This window comes from Otolemur garnettii, unplaced genomic scaffold (genome assembly GCF_000181295.1).
Source record: "Otolemur garnettii isolate 467f Iridium unplaced genomic scaffold, OtoGar3 scaffold00026, whole genome shotgun sequence".
Lineage (NCBI taxonomy): Eukaryota > Metazoa > Chordata > Mammalia > Primates > Galagidae > Otolemur > Otolemur garnettii.
In genome coordinates this window covers 3183030-3206375 of record NW_003852421.1, presented here as the reverse complement: position 1 = coordinate 3206375, position 23346 = coordinate 3183030, and the positions used below count along the sequence as shown (strand labels likewise).

At 45.2% G+C, this 23346-nt stretch overlaps 1 protein-coding gene across 1 annotated transcript in view; it reads left to right on the top strand.

Moving 5' to 3' along the window:
- Positions 1-23346, top strand: part of F13A1 (coagulation factor XIII A chain) — a 149958-nt gene that overhangs the window by 106860 nt on the left and 19752 nt on the right. The window contains exons 10-12 of the mRNA XM_012804212.2: positions 6876-7029; positions 14204-14491; positions 20315-20475. Coding sequence (XP_012659666.1) covers positions 6876-7029; positions 14204-14491; positions 20315-20475 — 603 coding nt within the window. The remainder of the gene's footprint in view (positions 1-6875; positions 7030-14203; positions 14492-20314; positions 20476-23346) is intronic.

Below are 23346 nucleotides of genomic sequence, written 5' to 3'. Positions count from 1 at the left end.
GGCTATTTTTTGGTTGCAGTAGTCATTGTTGTTTGGTGGGTCCAGGCTGGGGATTCGAGCCCGCCACCTTAGGCGTACGTGGCTGGCACCTTAGCCGGTTGAGCTATAGGCGCCGAGTCAGTTCTTCCCATTTTACAGAAAAGAAAATTGAGACAAAGAGTGGTTAAGTAATGTTTTCACAATCATCTAGCTAATAAATAGCAGTGCTAAGATTTGAAGCCAGGCAGACACAGGAGCTCATGCTGGCGACCACCACACCTTACTTACTATGCTACAAGGAATCTGTAGTTGTGATTACTACATAGTAGTAAGATATATCTTAGGCACTATGTTGGGAGAATCCAGAGGCTCATGTTCTTAAGAAATTTGATTCCAGATGTGAAGTGACAGGTTACACAAACACACCAAAAGTGAAGGAACAACGATCTGAGCAATGCCGTAGAGCTAATTATCAGGTAGGCTGTGCAGACCATAAATGGCCTGCATTTATGCGTATGGACTCAGTGATTGAGAAAGGGGCCAGGACCTGAAGTAGGACAGCAGAGACCACGAGACACTGTCTGGGGACAAGGGGAAGTCTGAGAACACTCAAGGATGATGCCCTGTGTCAGTGTAGCTCAGTAATAGAGGCAGAGGACTATGGGACCACATGGGAAGGAGGAATGATTAAGCAAAAGAGGTTAAAAAGAAGCCAGGGGACAGGAGTTTTAGGCACAGGGGATGACGTTAGCATCTGAAAGCTATGTTTGGGTATTGGAGTCATGCAGACTCACTAGAATACCAGGGGTACAATGGGGGTGTCAGAAGGCTGAAGAAACTCAGCATGGGGGACCTTATTCCCTGAGAAGTTTGCCCTTATCCTATAAGTGAGGGAGAGTTGTCACCACTGGGTAGGGACATGAATGGGATGCTGGCAGCCTTGTCTAGAATGGATTGGAAGGGGTTGTCATGAAGCTGGCAAAGCCAGCTAGAGGGCTGGCTCATCACTCTATCCTAGGAGATGGGAAGGCTCTGAACTAGACCAACAGCAACAACAGGGCACGGAGGAGGCAGGGTTGAGAATATTTAGGGAGTAAAATAAGTGTCAGTATTCCAACAGCTATGCAATAGGAATTTTGAAATACACGAAAGGGACAGTCTTCCTCTCATCTGTGCCTGTCCTGGCAGTTTCTAGATGACTTGGGAGACCAGGCTTACTGGACTTGGATTTTTATCCCCTTGATTTCACTTTGGGATTTGAAGATTTAGAGAAACCTCTCTGGCAGCCATCTGGTAATTTACGATGCTCCGAGAACCTCTTAAGGAGAAATCACTCTAAAATCCTCCAAGCCTTGTGTTCATCTTTTTATTATGCTTTATTGCTGCAAAGAAGGAGAGAGCGAGGACCTCCCTCCACAAGCTAACTGCCTAATAGCTGTTAATGCAAATGCTTTTTGCTATTATTAAATATAGATCGGGGTGTTATGAATGTCATCAGGATCTGCAGATTATAATTACTCCTTTCTCACCCACTGCAGAGGCGTGTCTGACGGAGAGTACAATTTGTTGCCTTGGCATGGGCTGAGCTCCAAGGCTGAGCCATTTATGAGAGATGTTTGAGTTGATGAGAAGTGTATGAGGAATCTTTCCTCAAGGGGCCTAACGTAAGACCCCATGGAGGGTGGGGGTTGCATGGAATGAAACTTTAACGCCACTGTGTGTGACTCAGATGTGAGGCTGTGGCTCCCTTCCCTGGCCCGCCTCCTTGCCCAGCAGTGTGCCTCTGAGCCGGCCTCTCTTCTCTCAGCATGCTGGCTTTCTTGTCATTCCTTACTCATTTCCGGGCCAGCATCACATTCATTGACTGTTGCATAGTTTTCCTAGGGCCTTGGTCTCGTTAAGAGAAAACAGCACCCAGCAGAAGAGGGGTGTGCCCCTCTCTGCCTTCTCTGCCTCTCCCTCATCTTGGAAATTTACCCTCCACCTTCTCAAACTTCTGCCAGAGCTTGAAGCTTCTGTTTCTCCAATCCCCTTGCCCCTCAGGCCCTCATTGCTGTGGTGGTTCCTTCAGTTCTGAAAGCCCATCTGCCTTTATGCTTCTCTACTCATGGCAGCCAAAGGCTTCCAAAGAGGTGAGGAGACAGCAGAGCAGTGACACATGTCTGCAGTCATCTTACGGGACCTTGTGTTCACTAAGCACTCAGGGGTTCTCAATGCACAATTCTCCTTGTCTTAGTGAAGGTGGTTCTCTTCTGTCTTAATTTCTCCTAAATGGCTCTATTACCTCCTTCATACTGCTCTGCCCCAAACTTACACACACACATGCACACTTGGATGCATGCACAGTGTGCACTCATACATGCACACTCATAGCCTCTCTCCCTAGCAGTGACTATGCACACCCAGGGCCACATTAACCACCCCACCGCTCCGGAAGCCACACCCTCTTCAGCTCTGGGCCAGCGATTCTCTGCACACACCCTGTGCAGATGCTTCTCTGTACATTCTGTGCTCTCAATTCAAACTTGTTTATTTTGCTGCCACTTGTTAGGTGCAGCCCAATTTTTGGCATCTCCTAGTTGAATCAAAAATAATTCATTCAAATGGCATAATAAAATTTTGGAAGCATTTTGGCTTCTTTTCTAAAACTTCTAGATGTATCTTGCTAGAAATATCTTCAAAAAATATCACAAATCTAACCACTTCTGCCATCTGCATCGTTGCCCTCTGAGCTCTCCACAGCACTGAGCTCCCTCTGACTCACTTCCTTACTTCCTCTTTCACTTCCTCTCTTACCCCTTTTCTGTCCATTGCCCACAAATCTTCCAGAATTATCCTTTAAAATGTATATAGAACATCATACCCCTGCCCTAAATCTTCCAGTGGAGTTTCATCACCCTTACAATAAAACTGAACATACAATTTCACAAGACTTTGTGTGACCTGGTGCTGGCTTCCCTGCTACTTCATCCCTTTCTCATTTCACTCCATTCATGCTGAACTTCTTACTCTTCTAGAAGCATCCATGCATGCTCTCGTTTCAGAGCTTTTATACATACTGTTCCTCTCACTAAGAAAGCCCCTCACCACCCTCCCTTCCTGTGGCGGAAGAGCACGTGCCCTGTTCCCACTTGCACTCATGTCTCTGATCTGCTGCCTTCTTTGAAGAAGCTCTTATTCACTGCTCCCATCACCTAAAATATTTCTGTCTGCCATGTTGTTTCCTCCTACCCTTAGTGTCTATTATTTCTCTCCCTTGTAAAATATAAGGTCCATTAAAGTAGGATCTGTTGAATCTTCACTAATGAGAGCAGAGTCTGGCACCAGGAGGGCCGTCTGGCCTAGGTGGGTGTTCACTGCCCCCATCTGCCCTCAGAGAACAACATGTTCTTTCTTGGCAGAGCGTGTAGCTGAGGTTATCCCCTTTGGGAACAAATGAGCCAAAAGAAACTCTGTCCAGGGTCCTGAAAGCAAGAGTGAGTTTCAGTCCTCAGCAGTGAAGAACACAGTTCTGCCAGCTGTGGACATGTGTTCACACTCTAATGGCACAAGTAGAAGTTTTCAGAGAGCAATCCTGCAGCTAACTGTCCACCCCAGCTTTTCAGAGCCACCAGTCTGGGATAGTGGCAGAGGCTGCGTAGGAAGTGCCTGTGTCTGAGAAGCAAGGATGAGGCGTTGCAAAGAAAGCAACAGATTTCATGTATGGATGCCCAGGTTTGGCATGACGATAACCCCTTCAAGTGTAAGGGTAGGACTAGTTGATCACTAAGATTCCATCCCATCCAAAAGAAGAGAAAAATAGCCCTAAACATAGGACTTTCAATACTATTGAACTACCATTGTGCCCTGCAGAGAAGGTAGGCTCAGAGAGATTTACAACTTACCGTCACACAGCCTAAGTCCAATATTCCTTGCAGCACACCTTGCACTTAAGGGCAGTTCTACTATAGAGGGACAATTGGTCTTGAGTGGGGCTTATCACTGGTACTTATTTAAGCCACTCAGTGATTCTCCTGTGTATCCAAAATAGAAAATCATTATACTAGAGTTAAAACTGAAAATAATACTTTCCCTCTGTGCCTGATCCTCAGTATACATATGCAAAGGGCAGTTGGTACATGTGTCTCTCCTCTCCCCTCTCCACCAGAGATGGTGCTATCAGGCTGGCCTGAGACTTTAGCCTACATACATTTTTTAAGCCATACTCAAGAGGAGCCCAGGATTTAGCCACTTTCATATTTAGCTGGTCTTCTTGGAAAACCATAAGCTGTTGTGAGGTTTATTATGAAGAGGGCATTTATCATCGGTTGTTGCTATAATTTGTAAGTGGAGGAGGGTACATGTATGTGCTTGCATGGTTTCCTCCAGAGGGAATGCTGAAATTCTCAGCCAGTGCACTTAACGTTCCTTAACTTCCCCCCCCTCCAAATAACACATATTCCTCAGGTATCTGCTCCGTCCTCTCCTGTCCTGATTCAGTTTCACATTCTGGCCTTTCACAACATGTGGCTGATATTAGCGAGTTCTGCTTACTCTGCTGAGGGGCAGGGCCAACATTTATCACCTTCAGAAATTTGAACCCGAGCACAGAACCATCTTGCCACCTCAGGGTGGTGCTCATGGTCCTGCAGGGTGATGTCCTATCAGGCTGAGGGGACGGCTTTGGCCCATCTGAGTTTGCCTTCTTCTCCATCAGGTCCCAGCCATGTAACCGCAATCACTCTGCTTCTCCCTTCTGAGACTTGGTGTCCTCATCTGTCACATGGTTATAGTACTACTTCACAGGCTTGTTGTTGAGGGTTTAAATTAATCTTCTATACTATGTCCCTGAAACATGGTGGATATTCAATAAATGTTGGCTAGCTCCTCCTTAGTAGAAGTAAGACTTCATATATACTCAGAACATTTTGTGAGAAAAGAGGGAAAAGTTGCTCTCTTTAACCTCAACTTTAAAAGATAGGGCTATATCACCAGATTTCCCTCTTACCTAAGAATGACAATTATGTTTTTGCTCAGTTTTTAGATTTGCAAGTCACATTCATATAGATCTTATTTCACTCTGACCTAAAATATTGCTGTGCAATTGGCAGAATAGCCCAGTCATTTTCATTTTATAGAATTGGGAACTGAAGTTCAGAGAAGTTACCATGACTTTCTATAAGTTCACATCCAAGATCAGAACTTGCAGCTAATCCAGTGCCCTCCAGATACCTTTGTCAGCACCATGGCACCTGCTACTCCCTCTGCCTATCCCAGCCTGCCTCCCCTCTATTCCTCAGTTGACTAACCCCTATGCATCTGTTAGGTTTCAACTCAGCTGTTACTTCCTAGCCATCTCTCCCATACACACACACACACACACACACACACACAGATACACACGGTTCCCCATGGGCTCTCAAAATATCTTGCTTGGACTTACTCTTTCCAGGTACTTATTATACCCTATTGCAGGGGTTCTTGGGCCTGTGTGCCCAGTAGAATTATCTGGGACCTTTTAAAATGTATAATAGACTTAGACTCTTACCCAAGACCTCTTTAATCAGGCATCTGTTTTTTAAAAAAAGCTCTGCAAGTAATTCTGACACAAGAGTCAGTGTTACTAGAGCATAAACTCTGTAATGGTAGTGACCCAATCTATCTTGCATATCATTAGGACCCTGGAACCTTGAACAATCTCTGGCAATATTATTAAATAATACATTCTTATCAATAACATTTATTGTTTATGCCAGCCATCATGGTGAGTAATTTACATGCATTTATTTCAATTAATTCTGCCAATCATCCTATGAGGAAGGAGTTATTACATCCATATTTAAAAGGGGGAGGATTGAGGCTGGGAGAGGAGGTTGAAAACATTTAATAAATACATCAATGACTGTCAGCAGTGCATTTCTGTTTCCTACCTGCTTCCATGATAATAAATGAAATCCCCAAGAAAGTGATTCTAAAAAATATAATAAAGGACTCTGGGGGAATCAGCTTTCAGGCACAGATTAGACATTGTCTTTTGAAAGTAGAATGATAAAGCAGAACCCTGGAAGAACTTGGGGATCTGCCAACATGGCCCCAAGACGCTGTTTCCAAATGCTACAAATAGCACATTTTAGTTGCTGAACCACCAGAAAATTGCCTGAATTCCTCCTGAATAGTCCAATATTGCTTTTCAATTAGGATGCTTTTGGCTGCAAGTAAAAGAATTAATATCACTAAAACAGTTGGGGGTTTATTTTTCTTATATTAGAAATCCTATAGTAAGTTGGTCCCAAGGTTGACTTAGCCATTTAATAGCATCATCAAGCCCCCAAATGCCTCTCATCTTTCTACTCTGTCATCTTCTAATTGTTGGCAGTGTTACCTGTCAGGATGATGTCCCAGGATAATGACAGAAACTTCAAGAATACTTTACTTTGTTTAAAAACATCGAAAGCAGTAAGGGAAGGACAAACTCTCCCATGGACCTCTCTCCTTTTGTAAAGGAGAAAAATCTTTCCCAGAAGCCACCTACCAAACTTCCTCTTCTTCCTAGAAGTAGGTCCCATAGGTACTGCCAGCTGAAAAGAAATCACAGCAGGGAATGGGCATGATGCTCTCAGCTCTCCCTTAGGAGGTGGAACGTATAGGAAGACTAATGGAAAAAAAAAAAACAGTCGCTATTTAGACAACTGATGGCCCCCAGTCCAAAAATATTCTCCATTCAAAATATTGATGATGAATCTAAACTGGATTTCCCTCCAGAACATTTATAAAAGTGGTTTAGCCCTACATTCAATGCTGTTGCATAAAGGAGTGTGTCAACTCCAGGATCTCTAGATGACTATGCTGAGGCGAGTTAAAGATTTTAGTGACAAGGACATGTGATGACACCTGACACTCTCCTCTCTTGCTTCCAGGTCAACAGTGACCTTGTCTACATCACAGCTAAGAAAGATGGCACACATGTGGTGGAAACTGTGGATGCCACCCACATTGGAAAATTAATTGTGACCAAAGAAATCGAAGGAGACGGCATGAAGGATATTACTGATACTTACAAATTCCAAGAAGGTAATTTACTACAACTGGATGAAGATTTATTTGCTCAAGTCCACTTAGTACTTAATCACTGTCACTCTGAGATTTGTCCTGGAGAATTCCCTGGTGTTTGCAGCATTTGGTAGCAAGAGCAGAAGTATAAACTCTTGTGAGTGAAAGACACATCATACACACCATTCTTCATTGTAGTTTTGTTTGTTTGCTTTGAGCAGAATTCCCCTTTGTGTGGCTTCTGAAATGACTTGGCTTCAAGATAGATTTAACAGACTATAGAATATATTCTTACAAGAACCTTAACTTTAAATAATCCTATTAGAAAACATTATATAAGTAATGTAATTTTAGTTCAATAATTGAAATTTAAATAACTACTTCACGTGTGTTTAGTACTTTACAGATTATTTTCACATATCTTGTCCCCTTGAATTATTATGAAAGCCCCATGAAGTAGATAACACAATATTAATAGTACAATGCAGCTCACTAATTCAGGCCAATTAGGTAGAAGGTCAATTTCATTTATGAAATAATATCATGGTGGGGTCTTGCTAACTTTTATTGCACAGGATGTTTCAAATGGTGGTGTTAAGTTTCATTCCCTCACTCAACATTGTCTATTCTATGTCTGCAATTGGTTTGGTGCTGGGGATTCCAGCAATGAGCAGGAATCAGTTCCTCTCCTAGGACAAGTGATAGGATTACTACTCAGAGAGAGCTTGGAAACAAGAGTAATATTCAGTCTGACCAAGAGCTTCAGAAAAGACAAAGTCCAGGAAGAGAACTCACCAACCTCAGTTCAAGAAAGCTGGACAGAAGTTTCCAGGCAATGGGAACATAAACAAAGTTAGGAAGTGTGAAGCAGTCAGTGTGCTTAAGCTCCTGCAGGCCTTAATAACAAATGGATCACCTCAGAATGCCCACTGGCTGGAGACAAAGCTGCCCACGGTCAATAGTGGCCAGGAGGTGGAGAACTTTGGGTGTCTTGATGGGGAACAGAGAATATATTTTGCAAATGATTCACTGCCAGAGGTTCTTAGGAGCAGCATTTATTTTAGTGAATGGATTAAATGACGGGTAATTACCATATACCTAAATATTCATTGGTATTCCTAAAGTGCGAAGGAGTGCATAATTTGTTTTAAATATTTTAGACAGTTTCCTTGCTCTTATTTACAAAAGCAATTTACACTATAAAGAAAAAGCTTGCTGAATTAACAACTCTTGTGCACAGTCTCAAGAAATTGCAGCTTTTTGGCATCTGAACTAGTGAATTTTTACTGTATTCCTGAAATGGCTCTCTGTCCTCTTCTGTTGGTTTTCTTCCTTTGCACTACGTAGATGCAAACTTTTTTTCCCCTTTTTGACTTTTTCCTAACAGAGAAATTAAAAACAATATAAGCATGATAGAACAAAACACACAAGCAATGCCCTCTTACTATAGAGTTATAAGCAAAAAGGTTAGCAAGGGGAAAGGAGAGTTCATATGAAAAGTTAGCTGCAGCACTCACTCATTTATATGTGCATCCATTCAACAGCTGCTCTTCCCACCTGGCCCATCCAGTGCTGTGTGGATTTAGAGGCATGCACAGCCCTGCCTTCCCATCTGCCTAGAGAGAAAAGCATAAGTGGCCCTGGCCATGCTGGGTGAGAACTGCTCTATCACAGGGTGAATAGGTTCTGCAGGGCTCAGGTGGCTGGAAGGACTCCCAGCCCAGACTCATCAGTCAGGGAGGGCCTCGAGGAAGAAGTTAGTGATGGACTCACTCATCCCGAAGGATAAATGAGGATTGGTAGGTGAAACTGGGGAAAAAATTGCTCGAGTAATGGTAGCAAGACTGTGGTATGAACTCTCTTATTTTGGAAGACGTCCTAACCAGACAGTGTAGTGAACCAAAGGTGAGACTATAGGCAGCCAGGAGCAGAGTGACAGAGCTGTCCACGTGCCCAGATGCCTCGTGGAAACCACAGAGCAGAGCTGCCATTAGCTGTCAGCTTGAAGGTGACACAAAGGCCAAATCAAAAACAAGACAGTATGAGAGGCCACAAAGGTAAGACCAAAAACTGATCTACGAAACAGGAGTTGGTGGCTTGGCCAGGGATAAACTCTATATTAAAACAAAGAAAATGTGTCAACTCTGCATGAGGAAGACATCTGAGGTTCAGGCCAGAGGCAAGACTCAGGGAGAGAGAAGTAGGGTCTGGTCAGGCCAGAAGAACCCCTAAGTCCATATAGATGGTTATAGGAAACAACCCACCCTACCTCTGGGCTGGAGTTTGATCCCTAGTGGATAATTAATCCCTTAACCATGTGGTATATGCATTTCAGATAACTTTGGAAGTGGTTGAGTGGAGCGCTGTTCTGAAGATGCTGAATACAGGGGGAGGGAGGGACGGAGGATGGCATCTGCCACCATGGCTGTGCGCTTACCACCCTAATTCCCACTGTTAGTCTCTCAGTTAATTTCTCTGATCCACAGATGCTGACTACAGACACTAAAATACAAAGATGAGTAAAATCATAGGGAGCAAATTATGACTAGATTTAGGAATTAAATACTATAATGAATTAAATCATGGAAAGATCATTTTTCACTTCTAACTTACTAAAGCTTAATATTAACTTTAATACTTTTTTTCAAAATATATGATTAAGACACTATAAAACTTTGAAAACTAGCATTCTGAGAACTTCTCCAGGGGCAATATATCTTCTTTGGCGATGGTGTCTCCGTCTCATTCTCTCCGTGCTCCATCAATCACTTCCTCTGTCCTGGGCATTTTTCTCCTTCTTTCTTGCTTTTCTCCTTCCAGTGAGCATTGAAGTGACCGCAAGTGAGTCCTGCATTAAAAGAAAATTTTTCAAAAGTCTTTTTCAACACTCTATTCCCTACCAGACATGCCCCATTACACCTTCCTCCTCACCTCCTGAAAGGGCCACTGGACTTGCAACCTTCCTCCTTCCTGTGCCCTGATTCCTGCAACCAGCATAGGAAGCTTTGCTGCTTAGGGTTGCTAACATCCTGAATGTCCCTGGAATAAGGGTTCACAGACCTCATTTTACATGACCTTCCTACACTTCCTGGTGCTGTTCTCACTCCGTCTTTTTGAAATCCTCTCTTCCTTCTCTTTGTTTCCACAGAGCGGCTTTCTCTTGGTTCCCCCACACCCACCTGACCCCTTTTCCCTGTCTTCTTCTGAAACTATAACTTCCCTCTGAATGTTACTTCATTCTAGGGCCTAACCCTTCCCCCCTACTTTCTGACCTTCCCACATAGCTGATTGTCTCTGCCCAGACTTTACCTAAATGTCCCACCTTGCCAAATGCCATGTTTCTTACTTCCCTCCCCATCTCAGGTCTATAAGTAAAGAGAACCCCTAGTGAAGAGAACCATCCACCAAAATGTATCAAGTTTCAAGTGACCCAAACAGAAAATCCTCTAAATGTCCCATCAAATGCATCCCTTCCAGCTCCAGGATCACTGCCCCCAAATGAAATAGTATCAGGTATATGAAATCTTAACATAGTGCCTGATACATAGCATGTGTCCAGTAAAAGTTACTTTTCAGTGTCTCACACCTATAATCCTGCACTCTGAGAGACCAAGGCAGGTGCATTGCTTGAGTCAGGAGTTCAAGACCAGCCTGAGCAAGACCAAGACCTGATCTCTAAAAATAGCCAGGCATTATGGAGGGCATCTGTAGTCCCAACTACTTGGGAGGATGAGACAAGAGTATCACTTAAGCCCAAGAGTTGGAGGGACCAAGGGTGACAAAGTAAGACTTTGTCTCAAAAAAAAAAAAGTTAGTTTTCACTATTGTTGGTAGTTCTATTATTCTGCCATTTTGTGTACTGTTACCATTAGTTTGGGCTGTGATTGTTTTTCTCCCAGAAAAATACCTCTCTAGCTTCCCCATTCCACCTTACCTGCTCATCCTCCCCTTCCTTTAGTCTAAGCCCTGCCTTGCAGCCAAAGTGATATTATCTGCAACATAAACCCAAGCCTGTTTTGCCCACTGCTGTTTATAAGCCCTCGCTCTCTTCCTGTTGCCTCTGGGCATTCCAGTCCTAACTCACAAGGCCTCGTGTTAGCTGGCTTTTGGCCCACTGGCTGCATCTCCTGACTATGTTTCACAGCTATTGTTGCAGCTGCCAGGGGAGCCACTGGCAGTTCCTCCAACCCAAGCTCTCACCTGCCTCCCTGGCTTTACCCTTACTGTGTAGGAAAAACCTTCCAAGAAGCTTTCCCTGACCCCCTCATCTTCCCATGCACCGTTGGCCAACCTCTGTTCCAGCACCTGTGATGAGTGAATCTGAACTACTATCATTTTTCATCTGTTCCTTCAGTATAGCTGTGTTTCTTATCTGTGCCCAGCACTGTGCCTGGAACATTATAGGAGCTCTAATAGCATGAAATGACCAAATGGATTGTCACTGAGGTGGCACTTTCACAGGTGAGCTTAACTGAACATAAATTGTCCTACACTAGACTATTTAGTGCCTGCAATAAAGACAAAGGTTTTTGCATCTGGCTGAAGGCAAACTGCTTCTCCTAACCCCTGTCCTTCAGATCCTTTTGGCAGGCTATGCCCCCAGACCTTGGGGACACAGAGGTGGACAAGTCAGATCACGTCCCTGTTCTTATGGAGCTTGCATTCCAGGGGAAGAGAGAATGTCGCAGTGATTAGTGCTGAGACAAGGAAGAGGAATGGAAAGGCCTATGTCAGTGAGAGAAGAGAGGATTAAGGTTTGGGCACACATTACACAGGGTAAGTGAGGAAGGACCAAGGAGGTGACAGTGGATCTAAGGCCGGAACAATAAGAGGCTTCATCCAACATAAAAGGGCTCTCTTATTACATCCTAGTTAATGGGAAGATGTTTTGTGCCTGGAGATCCCTACAGAAGAATCTTAGAAAATAAAATCTGGCTTTGGATAAATCTCTCATAGCTCTAAAATTGTGCCCATGGTCCTGAATTATGTAAGACATCACAGCACAGAGCATAACTGTAGAGAAACAGGAATTACTCTGCCAGGCTCTGGGAAAACCCTGCAGTTTTTTCCTCCTCTCTGGGCCTGCACTTCCCGCAGCAGCCCCTGCCGCTTCCCCAGAGGGGAGTTGAGGGTTCCTCCACCTGCCATATGCTATGCACTTGCTCAGAGCTGCCTCAAACCTCCCTCTCCTTTCCCCTCACCTGGGCGGGCTCAGCACCTCTCCCCAAAGGCAGCTCCTCTCTGATCACATTCCTGCTGCTCGGATTTGCCTCCTGCATTGTGCCTAAATGCACATTTGGCCTCCATCCAAAGTGATAATCGTTAATGCTCTCTTTCTCACAGACCTATTTGCCAGATGATTTTTGCTAAAATATTCCACTACACTAAATATTCCACTACACTTTCCTCACCCCTGCCTCTCCTTCCCTTCGGTGTTTTCTCCCTCCTGTTGATCTATAAACACATTCTCTAGCCAAGGCTTATCCTAGGCTAGTCGTTTGGGGTACATCCTACAGTCCTGATAATCAGGGAAATTGTTAATACACACACACACACACATTTGTACGCAACATCTGCTGGCATTTTCTCTGTCTTTGCAGAGTCGTTTCCTCAGATTATGCATCTATTACCTGTAAGCCATCTAGTGTCCCTAGGATATAGAGACCCTTATTTTCCAAACAAGGAAACTGATGGTAATAACAGTGCCTACCTTGTAGAATTGTTATGAGGATTAAGTGAGATAATTCACAAAAGCACTTATCCCAAGGCCTGGCTCTTAGTTAGCAGTCAGTGGTAGTTATTGTGATTAATTGGCCTCTTAATTGCCATTGCATTTCATCATTAATGAGGTAAAATAGAAGACAATACTTTAAAATTAACATAATTATAAAAAGCAGAATTCTTATTTTAAAGTTATTTTTTTGTCCTGCTAGCCATTCTCATGAAAAGTTTTTACAGGCCAAAGAATTTCTTTCTTTCTTTCTTTCTTTCTTTTTTCAAGCCAAAGAATTTTATCTCTGTCCTCTACAATGCACAGAGATAACCCAAAGGTATTTAGGATAGAAACAGAATGGCCACCACCCCTCTCCACCTCCACCAGCCCTGTCCCCAAGGCCAGATGCTTTGTCTAAAGCTCTGTATGGACCCCCATCCCTGCTTGTAGTATTGGAGGCATAAGCTCTCTCCAAAGCCTAATGTGTTATCTGTGTTCCCTGCTTCCTAGCTCCACACAGGGCTACTTTTTTTTTAATCTTCTAGAGCTCCTTCTCCTTCTCCCCACCCTTCACCCCCATCATGACCACCTCAGAAACCCTACACAAGACACTTTCCTCAAGATAGCACACACACCTCAGATGGTTCTAGATCTTTGGTGCACCGCCACAAGCCAATAGATAGCCCTTAAAAAACTGCATAAGGTGTTAGATGAGTTTGGGAGACCTTCTGTTAAAGAAAAGTAAACAGGTTTCCTTGCTGTATGGCTTCATCTCAGAACCTCTGACAGGCTAATGGAGCTGGAGAACCAACAGGGGCTCTGGACAGCTGCCCTGAGAGCCCTGGGACATGGGAGGTCTGTTAACATCTTGCCAGACCCCCGTGTCCTGGGGCCACTCATGGTTTGCAATCTCTGCATGGGGTGGGAGGTTGGCGGGGAAGGGCAGGGCCAGCTCAGCTCAGCAAAGAGCAAGTGGGACAGGCCCAGGTGGAAGAAGGGATGGGGAAGACAGTTTCGTTGGAAATGCACAAACGGGAGAGGATTTACATTGCAAGTAGCAGAATAGCAAGGGGCAATAATTTCCACAATGGATGTTGAAAAGTCTCCAAGTCCTTGCCCCATGGCCAGGACTCAAGAAGGGAAGAAAATTCACATAGAAGTTTGAGAAGAGTTAGATTTAGCCAATTTTATCTGCTGAACCCTGAAATAGTCGCACTGGAGAAACATCTGTTAGCATACCGTTTTTCTAGATAGGGCACTGCAACGACAGACTCGGCAACCTAGACAGGTTACCTGTTCTCTGGGAATCTGACTTTGCAGAATTTAACAGAGGAATAATGATGGCCATCTGCCTCCCAGAGAGGTGGCGAGGCTTATGGAGACATTCCATGGAGTACAGTACTCAGTGTGTCTATTCATATAACTTGCTCTTTGGTGGACTCTAATTCTTTTTCCCAGTTATTATCTCTGGATCTCTTCTAGGTCAAGAAGAAGAGAGATTGGCCCTAGAAACTGCCCTGATGTATGGAGCTAAAAAGCCTCTCAACACAGAAGGTGTCGTCAAATCCAGGTCTGACGTAGACATGGACTTTGAAGTGGAAAATGCTGTGCTGGGAAAAGACTTCAAGCTCACCATTACCTTCCAGAACAACAGCCCCAACCGTTACACCATCTCAGCCTATCTCTCAGGCAACATCGTCTTCTACACCGGGGTCTCAAAGGAGGAGTTCAAGAAGGAGACGTTCACTGTGACGCTGCAGCCCTTGTCCTGTAAGCTAATGAGGGTGTGTTCTCTCCAGGACTCGTACTCTGGCTCCGTGCCTTGCTAGGTGGTGACAGCCGGGAATGGCTTTCTGTACAAGTTAAAGTTATCTCCCAGAGCTCAGGAGCACGAACCCTCTATTCCAGACGAGTCTCAGCTTTCATCTTTACTTCTGATGTGTAGAAGTGAATGCCAAAATTTTCAAAGCCTGGAGAGAGGCCTGTGAGTCCTGAGAATTAAGTGTAACTTAACATCTTACTACTCAAAGTGTGGTCTGTGGACCAGGAGTGTGTTAGAAATGCAGGATCTCAGGCCCCACCCCAGACCTCCAGAATCAAAATCCACATTTTGACAAGATCCCAAGGGGAGTGGAGTATACAGAAAAGTTTATAAATAACACATCTAAATGACTCATCTCAGAAAACAGGCTCTCTAGTTGTGCCCCTCTCTCAATTTAAGAATGTCCTTTGGGGGCTGTCCAAAAGGAATGGTGAGCTTTGTTTGCCATCTAGAAGACTGAGCAATCTAAGGTCTGCATGCAAATTATTTCTTGAAAATGTTCTGCGTGATTTCCAGGGAGAGAGCCCATCCTTGAGGATGTGCCATCTGGGGGTCTCTGGAGGGCTTCGTTCTCTGCCACGTCTCACGGGGCTTCCTCCTCATCCTGTGCACACGTCCGCCATCACTATAAAAACTCAGAATATTTTAAGCAGGTTGATATTCACATGCCGCAGTTTACATTGGGGATCATGATTTCAGCCAGTCTCATTCCCTGGGGTGCTAGCATTTGGTGGGTGCAACAGTTGGCCACATGATTGGGAAAATGAGACAATGGGAAGAAGCTAGTCTCCAGGCCGGGTGTGTCAAGTTAGAAAGAGAACTTTGAAAGGACTTGCAGGCTCAGGGCTCCAGTTTCCATTGACCTGACATGTGGCCCTTTAAGAAAAGGAGAAGAAAAGGGAGCAAAAAGATATTCTAGTAATTTTCACAAGAGCCAAGCAAAAGTAATGTGACCCCCTAGCTGACCAAACCACATGTCTCAATTGTTCTCGACCTCTCCGGCCCTGGTGACTGTTAGAGCCCACAGTACTTGCTAAAGCTTCAGAAAATATTTTTAGAAAAGTGAGAAAGTATTCCTAAAAATTCAAATTCTAAGAAACTTACTCAAACTGGAAGGAAGTGAATCTCCCTGGCTTTAATACTTCAAGTAACAATTAACAAATCACTGTGGTATTTTCTTTCCAAACTGCAAGATTGGACAGTTTTCCTCTGCCTAGGAGTAGAAAAGATAGTTTCCATAGAAAAGAAGAGTCCGGGAAAGGGACTGAAGAGGACGTCATGGTGGCTTGGAGTGGGCGGCCACATGTGATTCAGAGAGTCCAGGCTTTCAATCACATGACTCTGTAGTGAGGGATGACTGTGTCACCTACCAGCTAAGTTTCCCAGGACAAGGTACTTAAACAGTCTAAATTCTCTCGCCTCATCTGTAAAGGGGAACAATACCACCCACATCACAGGATTCGTCTCCCTGAACCTTTATTTAGTGCTTGCAAGTCTGTTTTGCACTGGAGATAATGCCTTACCCTTACGAAGTTTCTGGTCCCTTGGGGGGGAACCAAACAATAAGTAATCAAACAAGTGAAGATATAGTATGGTTATATGGGTAATAGACAAATGCTAGGTTAAGGAGGACAGAAGGTGTTGGTGGAGGTGGGGTAATCAAGGAAACCTCTCAAATAGAGTGACATTTAACAGAAACCTGACAGAAGGGAGCACGTAAGCATTCCATCCAGAAGAAACCACATGTTAAAATGTCCTGGGGCCAGAGCATGTCTAATGTGTCCCAGGAGCAGGGAGGCACTATGATGGAAAGCAAACGTGCAAGGGGGAAAGTGGTGGGTGCAGACTGTATTGTAGAGAACTGCAGGCCCTCATAAGGACTTGGGCCTTGATTTTAAATGAGCTGCACAGCCATTAAAGGGTTTAGGGCATGATCTAACTTAGGTTTGAAAGAGCATTCCAGCTGATATGTTAAGAAGAGACTAAAGGGGAAAAGGCCTGAAAATTAAACACCAGCAAGGATGCTTTTGCAATCCTTCAGCCAAGAGGTGGTGGTGGCAGTGAGGGGAGTAGTGAGAAATGGTCAAATCTGGGTATGTTCTGAAGGTAAAATCCACCTGAGCAGCTGATGCATTAGACACGGAAAAGGGTGTGGAGAAAACCAAAAGAGATAATATATATGAAATGCTTTGCACATGGGGCAGGCCTTCAGTAAATGGTAACTTCCAACATGTTTATATTGGGGGAAACTGAGGCTTGAAATATGAGTTGATATGTTCAAGGCCATATACAGTAATTAGACACAGAGCAGATACTAGAACCCAAATCCCATTCAGGCAATGATGATGAGCCAGTTCAGGACAACCGTCACCCCAGGTGGACCAGTTACCTTCTCTGTGTCCTCATTGTACCTGCAGTCCAGCACAGATCCTTAGACAGGGCACTAAGGGTCAGCCCTTTTCCCTTTTCACAGGATTTTTGTCTCTCCATCTCCTTCCTCTTCTTTCTCTCCTCCAACTAAAGAAGGAGCTTGTATGAGTGAGTGGGCTAGAAGAGAAAGTTTATCATCAGCTCAGTCATTGATCTAAGGCCACTTGACCAACACTTGAGTCAGTAGGAACACAGTTCCCACCCACTTAGCCAACCTGAGGGATTGTCCTGAATAACTTGAAGGGAACTGGAGACTCTTTGTTCTTCTGTCCTGCAGGTAGGTGGCATTAACTATGTGCAATAAAATTGTATAATGCAATCTAGGATAAATTGAAGAATATTGCAGAAAAAACACACATAATTCTAGACCTCGATCAAGCATTCTTAGATGCCTCAATTGCAAAGAAAGTTTTCCAAGCAAAATGGGAGGCATACTTTCCAGATTGATGATTAAAGGGAATGTGGGTGCTAGAATCAGCTTGGAAAAATCTGAATAACTTAAATCTCTCAGTACCTTCAAAGGTGCTATCGTTTCCACTTGGCTATATTTAGTTTTCTCTTCTTTTTGGAAAAGAGATGAGGCAGCTCCAGTCTGTGTCTCCCTTGGCTTTCCCCAGACACCGTAAACGATACTGGCAGCATCCCAGCCCCCCGCGCATAGAGTGAAAATCTATTCCTCTTTCCCTTGCCACGTTTAATAAACTTTATCTAGAACAATTTCTTGTGCAGTGGCAAAACACAGCTCTTACATAACATTCTATTTCAGGAACACTGTTCTCTTGGGCTCTGAAACACAGCCCGGTTTCTTTAGTGCTGTGATTTAGGGAGTGTTCTACCTTGGGGAAGAAAGGGGTCCTGATGCCAAGAACACAAAGGCAGCAAGAACCTCTGTGGAGAAGTCAGGCACACCCCACCAACCTAAAGAGACCGAGTGCTCAAACACAGCCATCTAGAAATAGCAAAGTGATTTTTAAAAAATTATTACTGGAGGCATCAAGAGGAAAAATGTGTGTTCCTCAAGGCCTGCCACTTTGTGACTCTATCCATCCAGATCTGGGGACATGAAAATCCAGCCATATGTGTTCATCTGAGGTTGTATCCATGGGAGAGCCAGAACCTCCCTCATCTGGATAATTAATTACTAGAGTAGCCATCGAGGAAGCAGGGTCCAGGCTCAGAACCTAAAACAACAATATGAGTGGGTCATGTGAAAAGGCAGAGCTGGCTCTAAGTGGAATAACACTAAGCCAGTTGTTGAGTGCTTGCCTAAGATGGACCAATACCCACTAATAATCTGCATGGCCCAGGGTGGGGATTCTCAGTCTCAGCACATTGCCAAACATCCCAGGGGTGGGAGGGCACAAAATTGCCCTCCACTGACAACCACTATTCTAGGATGACCTACCTTTCCAGTTTGCCAGGGATTGATAGGGTCCCAGGGATACAGGACCCCAACCATCCTAAGTCCACCCTAATTCTTCCCTAACTTCACCCCTCATATTGTTAGACCCTCCTGTCCCTCAGAGCTGCTCACACGGCAGCAGGCATCCTCCAGGATCGTATCCATATACAGATCCTGATTCCTGATGCAAGGAGAGGTCGGAGAAGCTGCATGTCTAGTCCTCCAGCTGCTGTGGTGCTGCAGGTCTACAGATGGCACCAGGAGCAAGAGGGGGCATAGACTGGAGACTTCCTTCCTCCAGAACTGAGGCTTTCCACAGGCTGTGGGGAGAACCACCTGGGTGGTTAGAGCCAGCCTACCCACCCCTAGCTCTCCATCAGAGTCAGCTGAGAAGCTTTTTTTCGGGGGGGGGGGCAGTTTTTGGCCAGGGCTGGGTTTGAACCCACCACCTCCGGCATATGGGGCCAGTGCTCTACTCCTTTGAGCCACAGGCACCACCCTCAGCTGAGAAACTTTTTAAAAACTGCTGGTTGGCCCCAACCTCCAAGGTTCCAATTTAATTGATTGGAAGTGGGATACCACCTGGCAGGTTTTTGAGAGTCCCCAGTGATTATGCTGAGTTGCCAAGACTGAGAACTCTTCAGTCTGAAGGCTGGAGACAGGCACAGCACCTGCACGTCTGTAAAGACAGGCACAGCAACTTGAGGCACTGCCCATGGCAGACACCTTCCCAGCCTCTTTGGTCTTCAAGGTCTTGAGAAAATGCTGCAGATCCAGTCAAGGTGCAAGTGTCCACTCACGGAGGATGGGCACAACTCCTTACACACTCACCTTTGACCACAGGCAGCACTCCATCCTCCTTACAGACTCCTGCCCAGTACAGTGGGCTAAAGTCAACCATCCTCTGAACTGAGACTATTGGCCAGAACTGTTTCTTTCACTAATAGCCAGACACTGGGCAGGGCAGCAGTGGAGATGCTCAGTTCTGTGAGCATTCACAGTCTATTTGCTGTGTCCCTCATGGGTGCGTGAGTCACCCATGCACCTGCTGGCTGACCTGCCAGCTGTGGGTTTAGCACAGGCACCTGGCTCTGACCAGGTAGCAGTGGGTGCCACACTTGGGCTTGTTGCAGAAAAATTGTCCTTTGCTCTCTAGAGTCCTGCGATGTGGGGAATAGGAGTGATAGAAAAAGTGGGCCAGAGCCACAAGCTGGAATTCACCATCCTCAGCCCAGATGGAGATGGAAGGGGAGCCATCCTAATGCCACCCTCACTGGCTTGTCTTAAGGAAACACACTTTTGGCATAGAGATCTTCTAAATTACCAGTAGAGGAGGGACTTGGGGATAGCTGAGTGCCTTTGATGGGGACTGTTTCCGACAACTTCCTTCTCTTAAATACAAAAATCATGATATCAGGTTGGTACAAAAAGCTGGAGAGAAAACGTGGAGTGCTACAAAGACACGGTTTAGATAACTGAGTTTTGCCCAAATGTGGCCCATGGCCTGGGAGAGATGTTTCCTTTTCCATAAAGGGATGACATGTGAAATTGTGGTCTTGATACTTTAACACCCCGCAGGTGCCATTTGTGCCTGTCTTTAGGTGACTACTCCCACCTAAATCAAAGCCACAGTTAAAAACCCCTTGGTCCACCATTTGAAATATCTCTGCCATGGCTTGCCTTTTATAACAGCAAAAGCACTGTTTAGAAAGTCCAGCACATTTTCTCTGTAAGACTCTGCTGAATATTAAATGTGCCACGCCCTCTTTGCACTAGAAACAGGAGAGCTCATCTCCAAATCGCTCCATGTGCCCCTCACCTCTGCTGCGCTCCTGGTGGCCTTTGGGTTAACGTAGGAAGGACGGGCAATCTTGGGCGAGAGTAAAACAGACCCTGTCTTGGTCTTGATTCTGGGCCTGTTTGTTTTTCTTCCTGCCAGTCAAGAAAGAGGAGGTCCCGATCCTAGCCGGCGAGTACATGGGCCAGCTGCTGGAACAAGCGTCCCTGCACTTCTTTGTTACAGCTCGCATCAATGAGACCAAGGATGTCCTGGCCAAGCAGAAGACCACTGTGCTGACAATCCCCACGGTTGTCATCAAGGTCAGTCTTAGCGTCTCATCTCAGACAAGGGAAAAAGGCAAGGCTGTTGACCAGTCCCCGAAGGTTAGTGCACATGTGTAGAGGAGTGTCCTGCTCAAAAAATAAAAAAAAGAGCTAGAATTCTCTTGTTCTTTGAAAGAAACAAACCACCCTATATATAGACATGCACATATAACACTCTTCTCTCCTCTCCAGATTGAAATATATAGATGGGGCTGCAGATATAAATATAACCTGTGGGTATAAACACACCCGTGGAGGAAGATGAAGAGGTGTGATGGCTGCAGACACTTAGAACTTGCAGTGTCTCCAGAATAAAGTGGGTCAGGCATAATATGAGGCAGGGGAACTGCTGGTATCAGGTCCTGCCTGCATTTTGGACAGTAATATTGCTCACTGAGGTATAACAGCAGACAGCAGAAGGCACAGATCAAAATGTACAGCTTGATATGATTTTGTGTATATGTGCATACCTTGCAACCAGCAGCCAGATGAAGAAATGGAGGCTTTCCACACCCCCCCCCCGAAAGTTCCCTCATGCCTATGCAGTCAATAACCCCCTCATCCATCACCAAGATGACCACTTTTCTGACTTGTAGCACCATATGTTGCTTTTGCCCGATTCTTTAATAGTTTTAACATTGCCTCTCCAGTTACCACCAGAAATTTCTGCCTAACTGACTTAAAGGACTTGGCAGAGGAGGATGGGGGTGGATAGGAGTGTAAAAGAAATACATGTATAGAAGTTTGTAGTTCCTACTTCTCAGGACCACAGCTGGAGCTCCTGGGGTATATGTGGCCATGCCCCTGAGATACCATCCTGCCCTGAAAGCAGAAACCCAGACTCCAGCAGACACATAGGGGGGTGACATCTTAGGAGCCCTTATTCAGGGTATGGAGTCCTTCCCTAGTCTCTGGAGAACATTCTTCTTTTAATAAGTAAAAGCAATTATAACAGGTCCTACTAAGCAGTGTTCCTCTAAAGTGATAGATAAATCGAAGCTTCATAAAATCTAAATTTTAAGCGGTCCTATAGGTGGGCAGCGTGAGGGTAGGCCTTGCTTCTCATGGGTCTTTTTCTGTGAACCATTTGTAAAGCTCAGAACTGTTGTGTAGAATTCTAAGTGGCCTTTTTTGAGTGTCTTCTGGATTCTATACACTGTGGTGAAAGCCCTTTACAGGCATTGTTGTGTTTTCAACCTCAGCAACCACACAAGGGGCGTACTGACATTGCCACTTTGCAGATGAGAAAACTGAAGAGAGGTCAAATACCTCATCCAAGGTCACACAACCAGTAGGCAGAGCCTCTAACCTAGACAGTCTGGCTATAGAGGCAGGGCCAGAAACTGGCTCCTTTCACAGTTTCTCACGGATCAGCCCTGTGTGGATGGCACAGTGAGCACCCCAAGACAAGGCTCGCCCACTCACAAACATGTAGGGCCCATCAAGGAGCACAACACCAGGCCTCCATGTTTAGAAAGGCCTTCACCATCACTTCTCTCTTTGGTTCTTCCCCCTCACTGCCCACAGGCCCACTGCGGGCACTGGTGGAAGCCATAGGAAGCAGAATAAAGATGAGGATGTGCAGGGTTTGCAGACAGAATCAGAAACAAATGCCAAACTGCATTGTGGGGACTGGATTTACTCCAGAGGTGCCACTGTCCTGTGAAAATGTGAAGTCAGTGGCATAGCATATAAGATGCTCTAACCAGGAGGGCTGCCCTTTGGGGTTGGCCTTCTCTAGAGACGAGTGCCAGCCCCTGAAGACCTCTCCCAGCTGCATGGTGGATGCAACTTTGGCCACCCTGGTGGGGCCGCTGGGCAGGGCTTCTTCTTGAGCTCAAGCCCAAGCCTTCCTCATAGCAGCAAGCCCTGTGTGCTTACCTAATTATGAAGCAACAGCCTGTTCCCAAGACAGTCTCAGGAGAGAGCCTTTCCAAGTTGTGAGGTGTTCAAACCACAGCAGAAAATAGAGTTTAACTGACAATAAACTGGATGTATGGAGGAAACTGATAACTTTTATCTTTTTAATTTGAAGGATTATTTGTGAGTTAGCTTCTGGGTTTACATAAAGCCCAGTTTAATTCTGCAAGGGCAGAATCAGAAATACCTCATTCCCACAAGTTAGCAGACCTGGACAGGGAGGTTGTAGTTTAAATAAAGAGTTGTTTTGTGTTGCACTTGTTTCCACAAAGGAATCAGGAAGGTCATTCTTGAAAGAAACTTATTTAGAGGTGGGGCCATGTGACTGGCACTCAGCGTGAGAGAGATGGAAATTCTGGCTTCTGTCTGCCAAGTTTGATCAGACAAAAGGGATAAGGCATCCTCTCATAAACTGTTAGCACCATTAACCTCAAGGAGAAATTAAATTCAAGCAGGGGAAGAGGTGCTCCTGGGTAAAGCACCTCACACCCCATACCGTCGAGGTGGGGGAGGCCCTGATTCCAAAAACCCTGACAGATGGGATGGGGACCCAGGACACTGCTTCACCTCCTGGAGCTGTGAAATTCAGGGCCATCGTGGAGGAGGGGAAGATACAGGAGGGGAAAGGAGAGAGGAGAGTGATGAGAAAACATCAGGTTGAAGTATTCCACCAGGGACCTCAGGGAGAGGCCTCAGATAAATCGTATCAACGGGACTTGGAGACGGGAGCTAAAGCAGTAAAAGCACAATGGCTCAGAGGTCCAGAGTTACCTAGGATGTGGGGCCAAAATTCTAGGAAAGTGCTTCAACCTTCCCTCACTCTCTTTGAACCTGAGCCTCTCAAGCTCCAGGTGGATGGGGACAGGAAGAGGAGCTCAACTGACAGACGGGAAGAGGGACAGGAAGAGGGACAGGAGGCACCTGCCCATAGCAGTGAACAGTGGCTGT